This window comes from Podarcis filfolensis (assembly GCF_964270895.1).
Source record: "Podarcis filfolensis genome assembly, chromosome: 1".
In the NCBI taxonomy this organism is placed as follows: domain Eukaryota; kingdom Metazoa; phylum Chordata; class Lepidosauria; order Squamata; family Lacertidae; genus Podarcis; species Podarcis filfolensis.
In genome coordinates this window covers 40,567,920-40,592,224 of record NC_139604.1, presented here as the reverse complement: position 1 = coordinate 40,592,224, position 24,305 = coordinate 40,567,920, and the positions used below count along the sequence as shown (strand labels likewise).

The 24,305-nt window shown below is 38.8% G+C and overlaps 1 protein-coding gene and 1 long non-coding RNA gene across 14 annotated transcripts in view; one reads left to right on the top strand and one right to left on the bottom strand.

Annotated features, from left to right (window-relative positions):
- Positions 1 to 9,756: 9,756 nt before the first annotated feature.
- Positions 9,757 to 15,089, bottom strand: LOC310747951. Its single transcript, XR_014541041.1, has 2 exons — positions 14,750 to 15,089; positions 9,757 to 10,379 (listed from the first exon to the last, which is right to left on the bottom strand). It is a non-coding gene; the product is annotated as an uncharacterized lncRNA (long non-coding RNA).
- A 5,379-nt stretch (positions 15,090 to 20,468) lies between these two features.
- Positions 20,469 to 24,305, top strand: part of R3HDM1 (R3H domain containing 1) — a 48,372-nt gene continuing 44,535 nt past the window's right edge. For 11 of the 13 annotated variants that reach the window (XM_083581949.1, XM_083581948.1, XM_083581952.1 and 8 more), the window contains exons 1-2: positions 20,469 to 20,607; positions 21,711 to 21,921. In XM_083581949.1, coding sequence (XP_083438075.1) covers positions 21,751 to 21,921 — 171 coding nt within the window. In that variant the 5' untranslated portion in view covers positions 20,469 to 20,607; positions 21,711 to 21,750. Of the gene's footprint in view, positions 20,608 to 21,710; positions 21,922 to 24,305 lie in introns of those variants that run through there. The other 2 variants (XM_083581956.1, XM_083581954.1) reach the window with 1 other exon arrangement.

Sequence of the window (24,305 nt, the reverse complement as noted above, 5' to 3'; positions counted from 1 at the left end):
TCAAATGCAGTAGCTCTGTGCAGGTTATTACTGCTGTTAGTTATCCTTGTCTTAATGGTGAATCATTAGTGATGTTGTTCCTAGCTCCTCTGAGCCTTCTTTCCTTTGCCTCACCCCTTGTAGTAGATAGACAAAACTTTTTAGCTTTGGATGCTAAATAAGCTCTTGTTCTCTTTATTAGGCTGAAGACTCTTTACTTTGCTGATTAAAAACTGCTACAGGATACAGATGGAGGCAAAGTGTTGAGAAAGAAGGGTGAACCACAATCTCTTTGACCCTGAGGTGATAGGGATGGCAGAAAAACTGAACATAGATGTTAGTTGTCAGCTGTTTGTAAAAGAATATATAAAATAATTAAGAAGAATAGGCCAACAAGTAACTTTTCAGACATAAACCTTTTTTCTCCACTAAGCTGGCCAACAAATTCATTCTTCCTGCTAGCATTATTGATCTCAAAACTGATAAGAAAATGATAGTTTTAGAGAAAACATTTGAAATTATTTTAGTCTTTGTTCACCCTGGACTTTGCATTAAATGTCGTGGTTAGAAAGGGCCCATGAAATGAGCATAGATTTGTTGAGACATTGGTGTATTCACACTGTATTGGAGTCTAGGGCACTCATGGCACAGCTCACCATGATGTCTCATCTCCAGGCCAGCCCTTCTCAACAGCTGCAACTTGAGTGTGGAGATGATTGTTCTGTCAGCACAAGTAGAAATCTCCTTAGTGCTACACTGAATTTCACCCTGAACTTTTAATTCTGTGATAAATCACAACTGAACCCTGGCATTTTTTAAGTATGCAGACTAAATAAGGGTACTTTTGGCTCTTTCTTTCTTTCTTTCAAGTGCCACATCAAAGCGTTGTTTAGTAGACACACTTACTATATGTTCCTTTTCTTAGTTTTCAGTACTGGGTAACAAATTATTCTTTGGTCGAAGGAAAGTTATATCCAAATACATGGAGGTGGTTTGTGGTGAAAGTACTGAACTCTTGTAGTGTTCACATTGAAAGACGAGCAAAAATGTGGAACGAAGAGGTACACCAGGGCTTCTTTAAAGCACGGGAATACCTAACTCCTATTGGGTGAGAGAGTTGGAGATGTAGAGAGAGTTGGAGATGTAGAATCCATTTTAATTCCGAGTTTGCCTCTGTATGGCCACAACAACCAAGAAACAGTGACAAGCAAAAGTTGAAGATGCACACCATATAGCATCACTGAATGTTGTTCTCTGGAGGGAGGAAGTATATGGGATGTATCCAACAGTTGTCACATTTGTGCAAGAACTTCTGCTTATGTCACAGAACTTCTTTTCCCCACTACACATTCCCCAAATCTATTCTGGGTTTCCCCCCAATCCTTTGGAACAGATTGGGGTGGGGGGTAGGCACAAGGAGAGGAAGGGAAAGTACCAAGCAAAAGTCCTTGTGTGAACGAAACAGCTTTGTTGGATGCAACCCAATGTATTAAGACATAGAAGCAAGTGTAATTGTTTCTTACTTAACAATGCACACAGTACCTGATGTTTGCTGGTGTTGAAACTGAGTGATGCGAATTTTAGAATAAAGAACTGGGTCCACAAGAAAAACTTGTGGTCAGGATTCCTAATTAAACTGTGTTTACATTCAGTCTTCTCAAGAAGTTGAAGGTATGCTTGGTATATAGAATTCTTTGCTATGTGACCTTCTACAGTTAACACCACAAAGAGTTTTTGATAAAGACCATAAGATTGCATAGAGCAGTGCATCATACAAATTTGTCATTATGTGAAAAGTATTAAGGTTCTGATTATTTTACTACTGAATTTCAGGAAGGCTTTGTTACTGGCAACATAAATCTCTGAAGAGTCTCAAATTCTGCGCTTTACATTTCCTCACCAGTAAATCCCCATGGGATTTTTCATAATTGCATAGCATTGCAGTCTTCTTTTGCTTATGATGTCTGTGGACTCCTGTCATCTTTCTGTTCACATCTTATTCTAAAATGTGTATACTGCTAATTAAGCAGCAGTGGCTCTCTTGGCAACTAACAATGTGTGTACAGAGTCTTGCATATGTTGCCAGTTGCATTTCCCCCTTCCCCTTGAACTTTTTGGAATCCCAGTTGCTTAAGCTAATTGCTTAAATTTTACACTGTTTAAAATTGCTTGCTTTTTCTAGGCACACTTGCCCTTTAGCATCATTGGTTTACAGCAGCTTAAAATGATGGGGTTTTTGTTTATTTCTCTGTGTGCTTTATAGCTAGTAACAATCATAACATTATGCATAAGTTAGTTAATGAAACTGAATCCCAGGTCATACTTTCTGACATTCAACCAGTGTTGCCTTAAGGGAAAAAGTACCGTAAAGAAATGCATGAGAAGACATATCAGGGACCCACAAGCAGTCACTGCTCCCCAATAACTGTATGCAGGTCTTTGGATGCCTGAGTCTCCTCTTTTAAAGTTTGTGTTCTTTGCAGGGAAGTGGGAATTGGCACTTGGCTATGAAGCTCAATACATGATATTGGACAAGTCTCCTTTGCCTGAGCATAATGTACTTCATGGGACTAAGCTCAAAAGAAGCACATTGTACACTTGTATGTTACAGAAATATATTTACAGAACTATACATATGAGGGCATGTCATTTCAGTTTCTTTTGTTGAAGGAAATACCTTCTTCCACAAAGCTGGGATGGAGAGGAGTCTGAATTTGGAAAGGTTATGAACCTTTTGGGGGGAGGCATCTGAGGGAAGATTGCCACAGTTGCCGTGGAATGTTGGTGCTAATTTTGTTACCTAGAATAGTTAACAAACAGAATGATAATTCTTGTTTACTGCTGCTTCCTTTCCCTTGTGAATTATGCTATTCAATCTGCTATTCTCTTGGTGGTGTTGCTGATCACCAGGCAGGGAGCTATTGAAAACACTGATCTAGACTTTGTTTTGATCCCTTTGAAAATGGCTCATGTTGGTGTTTGAGAAGAGAGTGCTATAATAACAGAATTTAAAAAAGCCAAATGTTCTTCTGATTAGACATGTAAGAAGAATGTTTCCAATAAAATGTGCTTTCTGATTGAAATTGGCAAATTTCTCTGCAAAAGACAGCACATCTTCAAAGGCAGAGGACCTTCAAAGGCAAAGTATCCTCTTTAGGAGATGCAAACTTGTGCATCAGAGCTTTCCAAACTGTGTGTCGCGACACATTAGTGTGTGGGCTGCAGTGTAGAGGTGTGTCACCCGAATGCTCCCCGTGCTTTTCCTGAGGCTGGAAAGGGGTTAGTTTAACCTTTGGTTTGCTAGTAAAACTGAATTGCCATGTCGTGAAATGATGCATGTCTAAAAAGTGTGTCACCAACATAAGAAGTTTGGAAAGCTCTGCTTTACACACTTACCCGAAAGCAAGCCCATTTGAACTCATTGAGACTTTTGCCTGTATAGGATTTGAGCTGCAAAATTCTTTAAGTCAGCTGCATTATGCCTAACTCAGGGTTTCCCAAACTTGACTCTCCAGCATTCATTGTATCCAGCTTTAGATCCAAAACAGCAGAAAGACACAATGTGGCTCCATGCTTGTCAGCCGATGTGATAACCGAAGTATTGGGTTGTATCAGGCATGGCCAAACTTGGCTCTCCAGCTTTTTTGGGACTACAACTCCCATAATACCTAGCTAGTGGGACCAGTGGTCAGGGATTATGGGAATTATAGTCCAAAAACAACTGGAGACCCAAGTTTGGGAAACCCTGGTCTAGCTATAGTGTTTATCCTGTAAAATGTATTAACATTTTATCTTCTGAAGCATTTAAATGGTTCTTGTAATCTTTCCTATAATCTCTCACACATTCTTCTCTGTGTCTCAACTGTACATGTCATACTGATTTTGTGCAAGTCTTTAGATTGGGTTAGTCACCTTAGTCATCTTCAGATATTGTTGGACTTCAGCTCCCATCAGCCTGGTCATTGGCCGTTCTGGCTGGTGCTGAGGCTTGAGAGTACCAACAACTGGAGAACACCAGTTTAACTACCACTGCATAAAATGTGTGTGTTTGCTTCTTAATTTCCACCGACATTATTCAGTTTCTGATTTGCTTTATTGAAAATGTTTAATATTAAACATTAATATTAAAAAAATTAAAATCACAGAAAACATTGGCTGATAACCCATGTTAGTCCTAGGGTGGACCTCTTTAAATCACTGGACTGGCGTATGGCTTAGTAGAGTTGAATATCATCCATTATTTTAACTTCTGTTCCTTCTTTTTTGAAGAGTCAATTGTAATTTTGTGGTTTAGGAGGCAAACATTAAATGTATTTAGACATAGGGATAATATTTAATTATATACTAATCCTACATTAATATTAAAATGTCCAAATCCTTTGGAACAAAATGAATTTATGGAGAATTTATGGAGAATTGGTCCTTAGCACACCCTGGAATGGTGATATTGGGCCAATGGGAGAGGGCTATATTGTGTTGAAGGTTAGTTCTGGTTCTCGGATACAGTCGTCAAGTGATTTAAAGTGCCTGTCAGGTCTTAAAAGTACGCTAGAATATTCTGCATTTCAATTTGATATGATTTAATTGGACTGATTGCTCTGTTGCAGAATTAATGAGGCATTCTGATGCACTACTGCATGATTAACACATGGTCATTATTCACTGCTGCTTTTTACTTTAGTTTTAAGTGCAGCTATCTTCACTAGTATTTGTGCAGTTGTAGTCACAGGACAAAGACTAGAACAGCATTAGCTAGCATTAGTACAGCACAGTACAGTAATCATAAATAGGAAAATGTAGCATATCTGCTGTTCTAATGTTGTAGTCTGTAGTCCTCTATAAACACTGCCTTTGTGTAATCTGTGCTTTGTTCAGCTACTAATGGATATTGAAGTGATAGGAATGGATGAACATGGCTTAAATTTAATGCAGGATGCTCAAATCCAAATATGTAAATCATGCTTAATTTCTGTGCTTGCACTACACCAGGGACTGGGTGCTGACCATATGATCTTTTACTTTGGGTGCCATTTTCTTGAAAATGAAGTCCATCAACCTGTATACTGATCCTGGGACTCTGCATTTCAAGCGCAGCCATTGTGGCCAGTCCTAGACAACAGTTCCTGCCAGCTCATTATACTTGGGTCTTCAGTGGGCCAGAAGGCATAGATGAGGGTTTCCCAAACTTGGGTCTCCAGCTGTTTTTGGAGGACCAGTGGTCAGGGATGATGGGAACTGTATTCCCATAACAGCTAGAGACCCAAGTTTGGGAAACCCTGGACTAAATGCTCCAGTGGAAACTGAAAAGGAAAAGGGAGTAGGGTTGCAGCACTTAATTTTTAAACCTTTATGCAGCAAATCATTTGTATCAGATGTATGTTTCTTACTTATTACAAATCACTTTTATTTTGTCTTTATAGATAGTCTTTCCTATACAATGATATAAAATGCAAACAATAATACAAAATAAGGCAGTTTTAAAATTTCTGACTGTTAATCATATACAAGTCAGCAGAAATATTTTTTAGAAGTAGACTTCCTCAGTGCCCATCAAAAACATGGACATAAATTCAGAAGGAAAAAGTTCAACAACTGTGGATCCTCCACAAAAAAGGCCCTTCCCCCAGTGTTACGATATGAAAGCTAGGAGCTAAATGGCACTTTAAACCTAGGTTATGGGCACAGCAATGGAATGTGTAGGCTCACTTTTGTTAAAACAAGAATATGAAGCTGAAAATGAATGAACTGCAGCTAAAATATTACATTCATTTTTCATATGGTCTAGTCCTTCCCCTGCCCACCCTCCTAATATTCTTAAGAGGGTCTCTTCTCCAGTCTTCAGAGAGAAGCTGAAAGTGGGGAGGCAGAAAAAAAGTCCTCCTTTCCTTCCACTCTGCAGTTTTAATTTGCACCCAGAGCTCAGAAACTGCTTGAGCTAATGAAATTCCCTGTTGCAAAATGCGCCTAGAACAATGGGAGTTTTGAACACTTCCTTCGCCCTGATACCAATCTGATCTTCTCTACTGTCCAATCAGAGAGCAAGGCTTCTGACACTTACCTTAAGGCCCTGGTGGGCTTTTAGGTAACTTAAGTCATTTAAAGCTTTAAAAGGTTAATACTCACACTTAAAACTGAGCCTAGACGCAAATTGAAAACCCATATTAATTTGGTGTGATAGGTGAGAAGAGCTTGGATACAAACGGTTTAGTGAAATCCCTGCATGTTGCTTATATATTTAGAGTTTGTTTCAAAATGTTTTTTCATGCTTCATATTTGAAAGTGCAAATAGAAATAATGGGTAGCCTTTGTGCCTTTAGATTTAATTGCTGTGCCACAGACATGGAAATAGATTTTTTTCTTGCCGTGTTACTTGCACATTCTTACAACTAGAACAGTTTGTGCTTCCACTCCTGCATCTTGCCTCCCCCAAAAGCCTTCATAAAGACACGAAACAAGATTAATCTTGGGTCCAATTGAGTTAATGATTTTCTTCAGTATCTAAATACATTATTTCAATTCAATATTCAATGTATTTCAAATACATCCGCAGTCAGAGTGCAAGAGTGGATACTAATTTTCAATCTATCTTAGTGGACAGTTCTGCAAGAAAATAGAAGGCTGGCTAGTTCATTTGTATCCAATTTCCACAAAAGGTATGGACAGAAGTTCCTGTAAACATGTATCCTGCATTTATAAAAATACTAGATTCCTGTTCCTTGTATTTCCCCAGTCTTCTGCAACTGGTTCACATGCACTTGAATACAGACTTTTTGGACACCATTTGCAAACCAGCTAACATTCCTTAACTTTCCAGTTATGGAAGGAATAAAAGATGCTTAAATTTGCTGATATTTTGAAGAACAAAAAGCTTTTCACCGGTGCTGATTTATAGGCTCAAACTAATCAGAATTTTATCCCCTGGTTTCAGTATTTGCAGATATAACATCTAACACTTGCACCTGGCATCCGCAAGAGTTATATGATAAAAGGAGCTCTGTCTGTTCTATGCAAGGACACAGGGAGAAAGATTGAGAGAATAGGACAATAATCTAGAAATAGCTATCATACACCTCTGAATGTTAGCGAACTGGTGGAACAGATTCCTATGAGATGGTATCTCCCCCCAACCTGCCTTCTGAGGAAGGTGTCTCTGTATGACACATATGGTTGCCAATGTGAAGAAAAACCTGGGTCTCTTGCCCTCTGTTTTGCAAGAGCAAGGCAAGCAGGTCTACTTGTTGCTGTGTTCTCTTCTCTTCCTTTGTGTACTTAAAAAACCCTTCATATAATTTGGCTGCTGTTGTCTGAAGTGTGCATGCCAAACTCGTGTTCTGGTAATCTCCTACATGCCTAGCTGCTGGGTGGATTCTACTTAGTGAAAGAGTAGGGTAGATAGAGAAAAGCAGAGCACTCTGATCTCTAGGAAAATACAGAGCTGTGTGCTCACACTGCTTTCTGAGAAGACTGAGTAGATCTGGCAGAAGTGCAGGGTGTGCCTTCTTAGGGTTCTGGGCTTTAGTACTTCCTTCAGCACCCTAGAATGACCTCCCTTCTCAGGGCCTGTAAATTTAAGACTGATGTGGTGGTGACAGGAATTACCACATAGGCAAGATGCAGCTCATCTGCCTTCAAGGCTGTTGTGTGGCCATTGCACAAGGCCCTAAGCAAGCTCTCCCAGTCTTCTGTTACAGCTGTGTCCCAAGATTTTCCCATTTGTGGAAGGGATTGTGCAGTTCATTAAGGCAGTTGACGGGTATATAGTACTAGTAGAACCAAGTGTGGTTTACTGGGAAACCTCATGTGTGATGTCTAACATAGGTCATACTCAAAGTAAATTAATGGACTTACATAGGTCTCCTCAGAGTATCATTAACATTGGATATCTCTCTATGGCTCTGATTTTATGTTTCTAATAATGGCTCTTCGATGCTTCAGGTCCTAAATTGGTGATCCTGCAACCCCCATGTGTGCCAAATTGTTTTTATTAAAATACAAATGATATTAGTGATAGATTAAAAAAAAAGTTTTGTTGCAGATTAAGGAAGATTTGTACCCCAGTACAGTGTTAGAAACTGAGATATGAAAGCCAGGAGCTAAATGCCACCTTAAACCAAGGTTATAGGAGCAACAACGGAATGTCTAGGTGTGCTTTTTAAAAAGAAGGATACAAAGCTGAAAATGAATGAACTGCAGCTAAAATATTGTGTTCATTTTTCACATGGTCTAGTCCTTCACCTGGCCACCCCCCTAATATTCTTAAGAGGGTCTCTTCTCCAGTCTTCAGAGAGTAGCTGGAAGTGGGGAGGCAGAAAAGGGTTCTCCTTTTTTGTTTTTGTTAAATTGAGACCTTTGTTGCCAGTCTTTTATTTAAACAACTTGCCTGGAATTCCATGCAAGTGAGTAAACAGGCTGGCCAGTGCATCCCTCCTTTCACCATGGTTTCCATGGTTGCTACAGAGGAAGGAAAGCTTCTTCCAGTTACTGCCATGGAAATGCAGCAGGGTAGTGGATGAGGGATGGATAATTTCATTCTTCCTCTAGTCTGCTGCTTCTGCTTCTTATCAACATAATCATCTATTGAATTTATATACCGCCCTATACCCAGAGGTCTCAGGGCAGTTCACAGAACAAAATTAAAATATAAAACCACAAAATATATAGATATATAGTAGAAAGTTTGCCCTTTTTTATTAGCTTGTTTCCCTGCTGGCTAGTTCTTTTTCAGCCATCATGGAAATACTAGTAATTAGCCTTTTAGCAGGTTAATAAAATAAAATTGCAAGGTACTAACTGTTGTGGACTTACTTATGTTTCAATAAACATTTAAAATAATAAGAAATCCACCCTTAAACTCGAAAAGTAGGATAATTTATCTCCAATTTCATAAACCTTGGGGTGAAGGAAACAAAACCTTCTAAAGCATTCAGCTTAATCTTTTCCCCCAAGTTGCTTTCCTCAGTGTTCTATAATTGAATAAATACTGTTTTTAAAAACTTGTAGCTAGTTCTTGTATCCATGGCCAAGATTTGAAACATTTACCGATACATGGAAATGTTGAGTATTCAAGACCTGAGATAGGGCATTACTACCTTGCTGGTTGCTGTTACCTTTGGGTACTTTAGGAGTCCCAGGTATGGCAAAGTACAGATGAGGCTAGGGCTGAGCCTTGGCACTGACAGTCAGTTCCAAGGCTGAATTGCTTCAATGGTTCTTTAAACAGCGGTCCATAATTTCTCTTAAATACATAAATGCTTTCTTTTGAAAGTATTTTTCTAAGATTTCATGTGCAAATATCCCCCCCCCACTGTATTTTGCAGTTTTGATTGCAGGACGCTTGACCCCACTGCAAAAAGCCATTTCCATGGGATCAGCATAACAGCCATTAGCTGATTACTTAGACTGATTTGCTCAAGTGTTATGGCTGGATGTAGTATTTTTCAAGGCTTGTGCTTCTGCAAAAGTGTAAACCTTAAACGATGGCACGCCAATAAGATTTGCTGCATCATTGTATGCTGGTGAGAAAGATAAGCTAAAAATATCAGGAGACAGGAAAACAAAGAGGCTGTGCAGGTGGGGGGGGGATAAATGGGGGACTAGTTGAATGCTGTTGTACCCCCGCAAAATCTATAGTAGGCAAGACTCATTTTTATTGTAATATATCTTTAAGAAAAATCTGACAAGACTAACCAAGTGAGATACATTTTCTGTTTTTTATATTTAAAACAATCAAAATACAAAATGAGACATTGATTTCTAAGTCAGCCGTTGGCATAAAGATGACTTTTCAAATACAGAACTTTATTAAGCTAGTTTTATATTTTCTATTGATGCATTATTGGGAGGAGGGCAGGTCGAACAGCCTTAATTTTAGGTCTTAAATAGGTTGAACCTTTGGGTAACCTCAGTTATTTTGGGATGAATAATTGTTATAGTTTCACAGTGTGAGTTAAATGTGAAGTGGAAAGTGACTAAAAATCCCTACAGCCATTTCATAGTATTCTCACAGTTTCACAGGACATTTGCCTTGCTTGCTGCTGAATTGCTAATGAAGAGCTCAATATAGCTTTTGATGCATTTCAGTTTTTTCTCTGTGGAGACTGGCTAAGGTGTTGCTGACATCACAACATAATACAGCTGTTGATTTTCTATTATGGTTGATGCTTCAGCAAGTGCCTTAACCAACTGCTTCAGCAGCTACCTGCCAAATGCCTGAAAAATGAACAGTGGGTATGTTTAAAAGCTAGGCTCTTTTTCAAAGGAGTCCTTCAGAATCTTAGAAAACGGATATTATGGAAAGAGTACCTTTAGCAGCTTTGTATTATGATGCTAAATTGCCGGCATGATGCAGGTATGTTAATTCTTCAGTATCTAGTTTCAATATGGTGAAAGCTTGCATCTATCTAGAGAAGTGGTTGGTGTTTGGGCAAATTTCTTCATAGTATGCTAAATTTATATCTTGATGAAACATATTGAATATGGATGTGCATAATTTCTTTAGTCCTGTGTATACATATTCTACTGTGTTGAAGTTTGGAGACATTATAATGGATTATTGTTAATGTATTACAACTGAATAAAATGCCCCCTCCACAATAATATACAAACTAAAAAAAGGGACAAATCTATTAAGTTTTTTTAAAAAATGAAATTCTTAAAGGAACTAGGTTGCCTTGGAAAGTTTTTACATATAGTTTAAAATAAAACTACCTCCTGTACTTTGAATAGATTCCATCTGGACATGCCGTGGAATATTAAGCCTTTTTTTGTTAAGCATAAAAATCCCTACATCTAATTTTTGCTCTGATGATAGTGCAGCAGAGTCAGTCGTAGTGAGAAAGTGATCTTCCTTGGGATATCTAGGACTGGAGATTTGCTCAAAATTAACACTGCAATTAACTAGTAAACATTGTACTGTACTAGTTAAAAGTTACAGGTGGGGGCAGGCAAGTAAAGAAGCAGTATAATAATACATTAACTATTTCAAGTGATTGCAATTATGCACTGATATTCCATAAAAAATGTCAAAGGCAGGTCTAGAAGAGGTGATTGATTGCTGGTAGAAAAGAACATTGAAACTGCATAGGTTGTGTCCAGTTAGAAAATGTTGCTGTTCTATACTAGAATCAGTAAGGGAGTTCAGCATAGTACATTTTATGTAGACCAAAACTGATTAGGATTTTTTTTTTTTTAAGGCTTAAATTCTCATACATCCTTACTTCTGAGTAAGGACCTTTTAGGTCTTTGGGACTCACTTCTGAATAGACAGGCACAGGATTGTTGTGTCAATGGTACAATATATAGCTCCCCCCACCCATTTTGTTTCCAACAATTGGTACAGATTTAGTAGCTGATAGACAAGAAGCTGATAGATTAAAATATTTAAGTTAAAATTAGAATTCAGGTCGAGTCAGAGGTATGTTTAAAAACTTTTGTTTTTGGTGTATTTTGTGTTGTATTTTAGGAATAAAAATAATAGGAAGTACCCAGAATATAAGGAAGGGGTGGTGGTGGAATCTATTTATAGCTTTGTTTTCATTTTTCCCTACTGAAAATAGTATTTTGATCAGTCACCATAATAAGCAGTTTAAATGTTGTTAAAGTAATTAGCACTGATGATGGCATATATGATGGAACACTACATTCTTCCGTCATAGGCTGCAGAAAGATTAAACGAAGTTCCTCAGTGTTGCCTATTTAGATTGCAAAAAAGCATTTTGCTAGTAGGTTTACACTCTAAATTTTCATGTCTCATTTTTAATACTTCTGTAATATCTAAATTAAATGTATTTTAATGTGTGAGAGGAACATGTTTATATGTTAGGATAGGCAAATTAAATTGATACAGGGTTGTTTAAAGGAACGTGATAACAATATTAAGATCAAATCATGTACATAACTACAGCAATACCTTTTAAATACTGCACTCAACATTATCTGAACTTAAAATATGTTGCTATATAATGGAATGATAAATGTGAGACTATTATCTGTATATAGGAAAGACTCTTTTATAACATGCAGTCCAGCCTCTCTTCATTTTTTATTTTTTTTTGAATCTTGGAATACTAGCAGTAGTCCCTAATAATTTTACCTAAATTATTTTAATTGTTCTGTGAGTTAAAGAAGTTGGTTAAAATAATGCATTATTATGTAAAATTGGTAGTTGATTAAGTAGCATTTTGATAGATATGTTTTATACACTTAGTAACAAAAACTAGGTTTAAAAAAGTTGTTCTTGTGGCAAATAAGTGACTGTACAGTGCTAGATTTAGATTCCTTATTAGATAGGTTTATAGGGTAGAATATGTCAATAATATCTTTCAATTTGTTTTTTTAACTGGAGCCTATGGAAGATGTGTAAGCTTCTTTAAGCGTTTGGTGTCCCACCAAAAGTCTGTTAATAGGTAATTCAGAAATCTGTAAATTAAGGTATAACCCCAGGCTTCCTCAACCTCGGCCCCCCCATATGTTTTTGGCCTACAACTCCCATGATCCCTAGCTAGCAGGACCACTGGTCAGGGATGATGGGAATTGTAGTCTGGAAGGCCGAGGTTGAGGAAGCCTGTATAACACCTTCAGTCAAGAAGTCAAGTTGTTTTGCTAGGAGCTTAGGTAGCACCCCACCCCCCGTGGTAACTTTCATTCATGATCAAAAGTCCCCCCCCCTACCCCTAGTTAAGAAAATCTGTGGAGAAAAATTCTCCAGAGTTGGGAAGCTGCTGAAAACTGAACCACTGTAGTTACTTACAAGTACCTGAGAGACAGGTTACCAACCTTGCTCTGCTACAGACTTAGCTGGATAGCGTTAAGCAAGTGTTTCCCTCTTATCTCAGTATCTAATGCTCATTACAACAAATAAAATAAGAGTTCATGAAATGCTTGGAACATGGTAATTATAGAGGGGGGGAAACATGGAGATAAGAGGGCTATCAGATTATTAGGAATGCTTTATATGTTTTGACCGTGATATTGGAATTGATCCCATTTCATGCACTACAGAGCAAAATACAAGACCTTGCATTCCCACCAGGGGCTTACTAATTTTTAAAAACAATTTAATGTAGCTACGTCTTTTATTTTTTGTTCTAAAAGATAGATGTAGATATATTTAACTATAGCCAGACTAGATGCTAAATGAGATCTTTAACTCTTAATCTTCTGACTGGTTTTCTTCATGTAAGTGGCTATCAGCTAAATTATTTTGAAGGCTGATGAAAAAAAATATTGACTAGTTCTGATGGATCCATTTTTTCAAAGGTTGTCACTGCAGTTCTTATTCTTTTGTCAGATCAGGTTGGTGATGGTGGTGTTAATGTTAGAAAATAAGAGAAACGAATGAGACCTGCAGTGACCTCTTGGCGGTGTCTTCCCTGCCCCTAATAGGTCTTCTTTTATTCAAGGTTTCAGTCAGCCCGAAACAGGAGATTCATTGTCCTCTCCAGGCTTGTTGGTGGTGGAGCTTGGTGGTGGGAGTGAGGAGATGGAAACATATAATTGGATACTTGGTGATATGGAAGACCTCCGCTTGAGATCCTGGAGAACCTTTACTGGTTCAAGTAGACAGGATTCCTTGCAGGATGTATACATAATATTTTGGGTTGGCCCTGTTAGCTTTCAAACTGATATGTGCTCAACCATATCCCTCCATAGGTGGGAATGACTGCTGATAGCTATGTGAAAGCAAGTACAAATGCTTAAGTACTAATGTTTCTCTTTGATCTTTTTTCTGGAAAATGTTATTTATAGTGCTGAATAATTAGATTTTTTTTTATAAAAAAAGCATTTTCCTGTTCCCATTTCCATGGTTACTGCTTTGGACTATGGTATGGCATTTGAGCGAGCAGCAGACAATCTTACCTAAGCCTTGCTAGCTAATTAGGGAATAGATTGGTCTTACTGGTATTTAAGGACCTACTAATCAAACTGTAAGCAAAATGAAAGCATTTTCAGTGCTGAAAGAGCTGGTTTTTACTTGTTTCCTTCCTTTTGACTTTTATGTAGTCATGCTAATTGTACCTTTTGGTGAACACACTAGCAACTGCATTTTTGTATTCAAACTTTGCAAGAGCGTCAACCCAATTGCCTGCTTTGTAGGGACATACAGTGGTACCTCGGGTTAAGTACTTAATTTGTTCCGGAGGTCTCCTCTTAACCTGAAACTGTTCTTAACCCCAAGACCACTTTAGCTAATGGGGCCTCCTGCTGCTGCCGCGCCGCTGGAGCACGATTTCTGTTCTCATCCTGAAGCAAAGTTCTTAACCCGAGGTACTATTTCTGGAGTAGCAGAGTTTGTAACCTGAAGTGTCTGTAACCTGAAGCGTATGTAACCTGAGGTACCACTGTAGAGAGAAATAACAAGATGGCTGGGGGTTTTTTTTGCAGGAGAATTGTATCCTATTGTGACTAGAAGGTATTCAGAGAAAGATTCCTTGGTTTCTGCATCAATGTTGAAGATCCTAATTTCAAACTTGAAAATATGATCCGTTCTAAAAATCCTTGATGGATTTGATGACCTTTTGTTTTTTCCTAACAACAATTCAGCCAAACAACTGCTGTTGGCACAGTATGTACCCCCTTACCTTAGGACAACCTATTTTTTTTTTTTTGTTTTGTTTCAAAATTTAGCTTTTGTGGCAAAAAAACAAAGCAATTGCAGACCACAAAATGTGGATTGAACTGGAGAGTGCCAGACACCTCTGTGTGTTTCCCTTCTGTACACAGTAGTGATGCAGGGAACACTTATTCATCCATAACTTTCCTAGCTTCTGACCTGAGAGAGAGGACAGTGGTTCCCAAAAAGAGTTTTCAAAGATCTTCTAGTACTCTGTGTGCCTTTTTCATTAAGGTTAGAGGGCTTATTGGCGGAAGCTGGCGTGCCTTTCTGTCTTAATGTGTCTGGATAGTTTAAAATTCCCAGTGTAATATATTCTGCTTCTGATGCATTCTAGAACAGGGATAGCAACAGCACACTGTTCCCTCCCCCCACCCTTGGCATTATGACTCACAGCTCACAGATGCTTATATTGCTTTGAAATATAATTTCTTAAATGCTGTGGTAAACTGCAATTATCAAATTGAAAATAGTGTGGCACTTAAGGCAATGGGCAGTGATTCAGCCTCTTCTGGCTTACGTGAGATTTATTTTAAAGAGCACATACAGTACACAGAATGCCATGGTTTATTACGTAGGCACTGAAGGCAAAATGAATCGTGGTTGTAAAACACTCCTACACAACCTTGGGGACCTTGGAGGGCCCTTGCTGGATTATTTGCGACGGAGGGAATCTCAATTATGCATTGGATTGCAGCTCACCTATTCATGGGCAATTTGGTGTGCTGCTGTCATCTTTAAATTTGTGCACCTTTGTCAGACTCTGTGGGCACTAAAAAAACCTGTTGCACTTGGCACTGGGTGTAGAGAGTGCAGCTGGATGGGACACAGCTGTGAGCAGCCTGAGGAAGTAACACCCACCTTGGGCCTGCCCATAAGCGTCTGCCATGGGGACAGTAAAGCAGCTGGAGGGGGTGGGAGGTGAGGACAGAGGGCGAAGAAAGAGCTGTGACCCTCTGGACAGTCTTAAGTCAAAAGGGAATTTCAGCTTATTTTGGCTGTCAACTATTCTAAGCAAATTTACACAATTTGGCTGTGAGGTTGGACCCTCTTTTAGATACATACTCATGCATGTTTTAATTGTAGAAAGCCCCATTGAATAAAGTGGAACTTCTGATTCAAGTGGCATAGGTTCATACTGTAATTCTAACTATGAAATAAATTTTTGCATTCTGAGTAAATGTGATTAGGAGCAATCTGTTAAGCAGGAGTTGGGGTTGCAACTGGCCCAAGTAAATATGTTTCCATAAATGAAGTCAAACTTGGCAGATTTTAAATGGTAGTCATCTACTGTTAAGAGATATTGACAACTAAGACTGCCTTTTTGTAAGAACAGGTGGAGGAGTTTAAAATGCAATCAAGTCCACTTCTCACTTCTTAAAAGTATTTTTTTTTGCTTCTTATAATATGAATAACTGTGCTGCAGTCTTATATATGTTTATCTGGGAGCAAGTCTCATTGAACCCAGTGATGCTTGTTTCTGAATAAATAAGGATGGGTAGAGTTGCACTGCACATAGCATTTGTATTCTGGCTGATCTTTGAAAAAAATCACTTACAATTTAATTCAGTTATCTGGCAGAAGTGAAATGTCATTCATGAATTCCTTCATCTATAGAAAACATGTATGTTTCTTATACATTGCAGAAGAATGACCTTTTTGCTTTTATTGCATTAAAAATATCAAAAAACAAAAAACACAACCCTCCAAAAAATAAGCATCCTTAGTACTGGCTAAGAATTGTTGCTTCACTCACTAACATAGTTTGTAAGCTGACAGTGGGACACTGTTCTGTCTACAATTTCTTAGGGAATATTGTTCAAAATTGTCTTCTCTACCCTGGTGATATTTTTTTCTTACACTGCCATGAAGTAATTTGCAACTAATAAATGGGCACAATTGTGTGTGCAGCATGCATGTATCATTGAAATCCCAACCCCATGCATATTTGTTGAGAAGTAAATCTTACTGTTCAATGGAATTTATTCCCAAGTAAGTGTACACCAGTTTGGGCTTCTCATCTCTCTATCTCATAGGGTTACAATATGAAAAACTATAATTTATGTCTGAAGCAATTGCATGACCCTCTGCAGTCGATCATGTTGCCAGTGCTGCATCCCTATTTTGAAAGGAGAAAGTCAGACACTCAAATTGAGTAGATGTTTTGGTGTTTTATAATTATAAGGGTTCTGGCTTCCTAAACGTTCAGATTAGCAAGTGTCAGTCCATATATTGATGCTGAAGAGTTTTACTGCCCTCTACTGCCCTTTCAGTATTTTTCTCTGCTTTTCCTTTTATGGCAATTGTAGCTGTTTTTCTACATGGATCCTTCATTATATCTCATAACATTATAAAGTTGCTCTGTATTTCCAAACGGAAAGTATTCTTCCATTTTGTTGGCACTTTCATTATAATCAAACCTTTTATTGGCATCATATGCAAACATCCATAGTAAATCAATACAGAATTACTGCCACCCCAATGTTACAGAACATTTGTCAAATGAAAAGAGGCAAAAAAGTCTAACGTTACATCTCTAGGTCTCCAGGGAGATCAGATGTCTGCAATGTGTTTCTGCGACAAAAAACCAAATATTTGGCCACTAACTTGGTGTGCTCCTGATCATTCCCCAGTAATAGAAAATGTATGACCTCCAACTCTGGTTTCCATTTGGGGTTGCAGAGTTGATCTAGAAACTGTTGGCGGAGATGAGCATATGGTTTACATTTAAGAACCATATGAGCAGGTGGTCTTCACACAGGCAAATTCTTTCTCCTTCCACCATTCCTGAGAACCTACCCCAAAGGAGGTTTGATGGGTCTGAATTAAACCTGGCCAGCGAAAATGCCCTTCTTTCTTGGGGGATAAGCAGAAATTCAAGATAATTGTGATTAGTTTCATATGCCCAAGAAAGATGAAAGTAAAGAGGGGAACATGTTTTGTCTGCTGCTGCTGTTAGTTCCCGGTGTTCAATGTCCCACAACCTAGTTTTTATTATAGCCTTGGCAGATGGTGGGGGCATCAATCACAGAAGTTCCATTGACAGTTCAAGTTGCTGTACCTTTATGTTGAACTGTTGTAGACCTGGGGAAAGAAAGGGGTCTGACAAGACTTCGCTAAGGGGAGGATCTTTGTCTAATGTGAGGTAGATGTTTAACCAACATAGAAGAAATCTTGCCCAGGCAATGGTTTCTACCTTGTGTTGACCTCCCTCTAGACACAAGGCTGCATTGGGTACAAAATGTGGGACAGCAGAATCTTAAAAAAGAAAGCTGCCCTCACTCGTTCTACCAGCTGGGTAAACCCTGGCAGCCAAACTGGAATTCCATAGAGCAATTGAGCTATTATTTCACGTTGAAGACCTTGAGGGCAGAATTACCTCTTGTTATGAAAAATCACATTATGGCCTGCATAGACATCTTACTGGCATTCCCCGCCATTGCACGGTGCGAGGACCATAGAAGCCTATGATGGAATGTAATTTCCAGTTAGTTAAATTCAAATACCTGCTGGATGGGTTTTCTACCAAATACCCCGCTATAGCTCTTGCGTGAATTCCCAAAAACCATTATTTTGCTTTTATCAAAGTTCATGCACAATTTCATTCTGGACAGATAGTCAATTCAGGAATTTAACAATCGTTTTAGGCCAATTCTTGTCCGTGAAAGCAAAATCATGTCATCTCTGTATAGGGGGATGGGAATGCTTGATGCGTTGAGTTTTGGGCTATGGGCATCCACCTGTTTTAGTGAAGAAGCAAGGTCATTAAGAAAAAGATTAAAAAGAGAGAGAAGCGATTACACAGCCCTGGTTTACTCCTCGGTTTATAATGACGGGATCTGTCATTACATTCCCTGGTGTTCTTATACGACAGGTGTTCTTTGTATAAAGCTTTTTGATCAAGTATAGTAATCTAGGTTCTAGGCCCATTGTCTCCAATTTGGTCCATAACAGCCCCCTGTCAACAGTGTCAAAAGCAGCCTTGATATCTAGGAAGGCCACATAAAGACATTCTTTATGAAGCCGCGTGTACTTAGCAGCTAAGTGAGATAACACTATGCAGTTGCGTAAAGTGGATTTCCCTGGCCTAAACCCTGTCTGCTCTGGACCTATGATGTTATTTTCATCAAGCCCAAGTAGTTAGTTTATTTAGCAGATGTTTAGCGTACAATTTCCTGATGTTTAACAATAGACTTATTGGTCGATCGTTGGCACTTTCGCATTTTGCTACAGAGTACATTTCAAATCTTACTGCATTCCAGCTGCATAGAGACATCACAATTCCCAGTGGCCTTGACCTATTTAAGTGCACAGCTTCCTTCTGTGCATGAATGGGATGCAGGAAATCCATATAAGGCATAATTAAAGTGCCGCAATTTTAAACAGAGGTAATTGCCCTAATATGAATGTTGGCTTTTTTCTTATGGGCCAACACAAGTATCCTTTCAAGTGAAATGGGACCCATGACTGTATGTACAGATGCATTGGAATGAGGTGGTAGAATATGGGGCACTACCTCAGGCTAGATACTTCTTTAAATTCTTGCCCAACCCTGCCAAAAACTAAATTATTAAGGGGAGAGCCCAGGCTTTGGCCTGTTTTTGTACTTTTGCAGCTTTTAACTGGAGAGCTTATTTAAAAATGGTGCAGACTGCTCTATGACTTCGTTGTACAATTAGTGTAGAGCAGTCTTAAGGTGGGGAAGAAATGAAAAATACTGGGGGAGGGGGGGTTGTTGTTTTTGTTTGTTACTATGTTGTGTATTTTTTATGTGCCTATATTGTAAACTACCCTGCGACCCTTGAAGGGTGGTATAGAAATTAAATAAATATATAAAAATAAAAATGAGGAATTGATCAGATTTGTTCCCTGCTCACAGAATGAATGCATCTTTTTTTCCATCAAAAAGCATGCACTGAAAATCACCAGTATGAAAGCACATAATGTTGTCTCATAGTCATAGGGCCTTTTGAAATGTCAATGCATAATAGCCAGGGTCTGTGCCTGTTATTGACTCGTGAAAAGCTAATTAAAACAACAACAATGTACTAAAGAAATACTTGGGTGTATGGCACACTAACAAGGGGAAGTCATCTTAAACTTGGTCAGACAGTGGGCCAGATTCGACTGAATCATTGTACTAGTGGGAACCAGCACAATAGGGCTGCTTCCCCCACCCACCTAATTGAGCCATAGTACAAGCTTCAAATTGTAATGATGGTACAATGGCACAACTGTGGCCTTACACTAGTGCAGGCACCCCCAAACTCGGCCCTCCAGATGTTTTGGGACTACAACTCCCATCTTCCCTAGCTAACAGGACCAGTGGTCAGGGATGATGGGAATTGTAGTCCCAAAACATCTGGAGGGCTGAGTTTGGGGGTGCCTGTACTAGTGCTTATGCCATTCTGCCTGATTTTGTGAGCTGACCGTACTGCGTCTGATACTGATGGTAGAACACATTAGGATATAGTATGCACGTTTTTGCCAAAGCAAGCATTTTGAAGACGCAACAACCTCTGTAGCAATAAGATTCATGTTTCTGTCTTAATTTGATGAATCTCAAATTTATTATGGTTGAAATTATACTGTGATGTCTTGCAACCCAGTTTTCTTCACTTACCACTAGTTTTACTAATGGTCATTATTAAGAATAACTTGCTAAGTGTATCTTGAAGATTGTACATTTCCCATGTTTCAAAGGCAATCTGGGAGGATGCTATTGAAAGGATTGTAGGCTTAATGTCATGTTTTTAAAAGATTCTAAACTTTGGATTGACTTTTATATGTATATATATAAAATTGTTTTAGGTGTCTAAAAGGGATGGTATTTCTGATGCCAGACAATATAATACAGTCCAGGGGTCTCCAATGGTGATAAGGACATGGGACTCCTGCCAGATTCCAGATGGTTCATCACAACTGACATCTTGGTTGGCGACTGTGAAAAAGATCCTTGGATTATTTTATTTTATTTTTGTGGGAGACCGCAGTCGCAGATCTACAGGATACACCAGGCAAGTAATGCCAAGCAGCTATTGATTATGTAACTCTTTTAAATAAGATTTTTTTTTTAAAGGTCTAAGTTTTCTACTTAACAGTGCAAATCCTTTGCCTGTTTACTAAAAAATCCCACTGTGTCCAATGGAACTTGGCTCATAGTTTGTGTTGTTAGGGTTACGGTCTTAAAGACTTAAGTATGTAGAATGGACCCCATAGCTGTTGACTATGTGTGTATTTATGTATATTTTTATCCTGCTTTTTATTATCTCCCAAGGTGGCTGATGTCAACAAAATAAAATAAAGAGAGAGACAGAAGTCTTTCCATCAGGCTTACAAACTAAAAAGACAAGGGGAATGGCAATGGAGGGCAAAGATAGAGGAGAGGGAGTTCTGGGAAACAAAAGCTTTTACTACATTACTTGTGACATTTTGCGTGGCCTAATAAATGGCTAATCCATTTTTTGAATATTTGTCATTGGCCTTCCCTTACTTTTCATGTATCCTGCTTTTATTCATTTTAAATTTTCTTAACAGATTGTCTGATTTTTAAATACTGTGGATTGGATCCAAAGTATCCCTTCCATGAATGAAAGGACTTCTTCTTTTTATAAAATAATTTGAGATCCAGTAGAGGCTCCCACTGGAATAAAGGGGGAGGTAATTTCCACTTGCATCCCTCATCACCTCCTGTTCTGTTCCACAAATTCATCCAGTGCTCTGGAACAGTTTTTGGGGGTTCTGAAAAGGAGCATCTTATGACTGGATTTCCACTCTATATGTTTAGTACAAATAATAGGTAGAGAATATTCTACTGAAAATGACATTTTCTTGGATCAAGCTCAAAGTTCTAGTTGGGGAATCACACTGGAGTTTTAATAAATGGACTTTCATAGTTCTTACTCTTAAAGCTTAATAAATCTTGTTTGGTTTTCAGACTTAATTTTGATACTTAAATTGGTTCTGAGATCTGTAATTGTGGTCGTTCATGATGAAAGGATGTTCATGGAGAAAACTTATTTTTAAGCGTGGATTAGATATTGTTCTTGTTACAGTTATGTTATATAATATGTGAACTAGGAGAACACAAATTATAATGGCTCCTCCTCTTCTTTTTAAGGCTCCATATTTCCTTTAGATTTTTAAAATAACCTTTTCTAATGAGGATGACTGATACTGTTACTGTAAAGGAGGGAGGTGAAACAATGAAAGATTCAGAAACGGAGGTAAAAGACAACACTGCAGTGCAACCCTTCATAAAATCAGAAAGCCACGAGCGAATTCAAGTGGAAAAGGATGAAAGGTGTACCGATAATAAAAATGATGTTCAGGTAAGAGATTTCTTTCACCTTATTTTCACCCTCATAATGCATATTGAGCAATGAATTCTTTAGTGCTACTGCACTTTTTAGGTTCCACCCCACAATTTCCTACTGTTAGATGCCATTCAACTTCAATGATGTTTTAATAACAGAAACTGCATGTATATTTTTCTCTTTCTTTACATTTCCCTTCCCTTATTGTTTACTTGTTAGTTTGCTTTCAGTTATTCCTGAATAGATATGAAGGTACGTTTGCCAATTTTCCCAGATAGGGAGATGGAGGTATTTTGGTAGCAGTACATGTTTTGTTGCACCAAATTGTAGAGTTATTATCTCACTATTAATATTGTGACTGCATTCAGTGGCCCAAACAACACGCTCCATGAACGGAATACATGAATTTTGCTGTGTGGTGGTTCCTCTTTTTACTCTGTATGTGTGGTCGTGTTTTGTCTTTCCAAATTATATAAATTGGTTCATTTCAAAAGTGCTTCAGTTTTTTGCTTACTTAAGCATTCATATTCTGCTTAACTCAACAAAAATGGAAAGCCATCTTTTTTTGAAAATAGTAAACTTAAAGGTGGCTTAGAGGGTCTAGCCATCTTAAAAGGGTTAAATGCCTTTGCCTGAATGCTACCCACCTGTCAAAGTTGACCTGCAGGAGAAGGATCTGCTTCACCAACATGTTCCCTGACAAAACAACACCCAGCAGGTTAACCCTCTCCTCACAAGCTTGACGAGAATCATAGGATTATAATTTTGTAGGGTTGGAAGGGATCACAAGGATCATCTAGTCCAACCCCCTGCAATTCAGGAATCTTTCACCCAATGTAGGGCTCGAACCCACAGGCTTGTGATTAAGGGTTTCATGCTCTACTGACTGAGGATTCAATCATGTTGGTCAAGCAGCACCCAACAGGATTGAAACCTGCCCATCAGGTTGGCTTGCGCTGGCCTTACGGACCCAGTTGGACCTTCTGGCCAATATTTTGTCATCTCAGTTCTCCTAATCAACTTAAAGTACACCCACACTTCCTCTTCCTGTGTGTGTTTATGTTCAGGCAGATGGTTTGCTGAAGTTTGCAGTTAGCATGTAGAGGAGGCAAAAGGGGAAAGCTTAAGAAGCCGCACTGCACCACAATGCCAGGTGTCCCTGCGAAATGCAAGTTCAGTACTTTGCCCACAGTTGGAGTTGTTGGTGGGGTGGCAGGCAAAATAGTGTGTGAAACTGCTGCGGCGGTTTTGGCGGGAATGTCTGGTTCCTCAACCTCTTCAGCCCTGCCATAGATTGTTTTGCCACTTATCCAAGCGGCAGAGGTAGCAACTATGGTGCAGCCATCTGCTGCTGAGTTGTTGTGAAGCACTCAGAAAATGGTCAACAAATATCTCTCTCCTGCCTTGCATTGATTTGTAGGGGCACAATGGAGCTGCTTTTGGAGGAAGAAGGGACTTCTCATAAGCTAAGTACAGAGGTAGTGAATTCCTCTTCCTCAAGTAATGACTATAATGGTTTTAATCTATCCCCTAGAGTTTGTCAGCAGGGGTCTGTAGTTTTAGTAAAGCCAGCAATAGATTTGTCAATGGTCCGTATTGTGGTTATAGCAACTGATACAAACTCATGCGAGTAGCCTACCCTTTTCCCCACAGACCAGCCTTTACAACTGAATGAAGCAATGCTGCAGGAAATTAGAGAAGCCCTGTTAGCGAATATTTCTAAGGAAATAAGGGAACTTCACAGTGCTTCCAGTACCTAGTGTTCCAGGGCCTGTACTCCAGGCAGGGCTTCAGCATTTCTGCTGCTGTTGTTCGTTCCACTGCTCAGACTAATGTAATGCCAGCCTCCACATGCAGTTCCAAGAGGGCAAGTGAATAAGAGGAGGTGGTTTAGACTCAAAGCAAGTTACTGACACCATGTCATTGTAGGCCTTTTTTTAGTTTTGGAATTGAAAGAAGGCGAACACAGTGATGAAGCGGAAGAACACACCTCTCATATTCTTTCCCCTGCATGCCTTTGCTGTACAAGACATTGGCCTCACTGGGTCTTAATGACAAACCTATTTGATACTCAGTGCTACATTACTTTTGGTCTTTGAGTTCTTGAATACCTTGCATTCCTTGACATTGGCATTTGTCGGATTTTTGTTTTACATAAAGTAGAAATAGTACAGTTGGCGCTGATTATAAACAATATGTGACTTGATTATATTTGATTATAGCTTAGTTGCTCATTTATGATTTGGGATAGACCGTGATACAGTTCCCCCAAGTATTAAGAGCAATAGATCTAACACAATTTATGCTGGTTTCAGCATTATAATGCCTGAAGAAGCTTCCATGTGATAGCTATAACATTCAGAGTGGCTTGTATGTGAATGGGGAGTTTCCTGCTATGA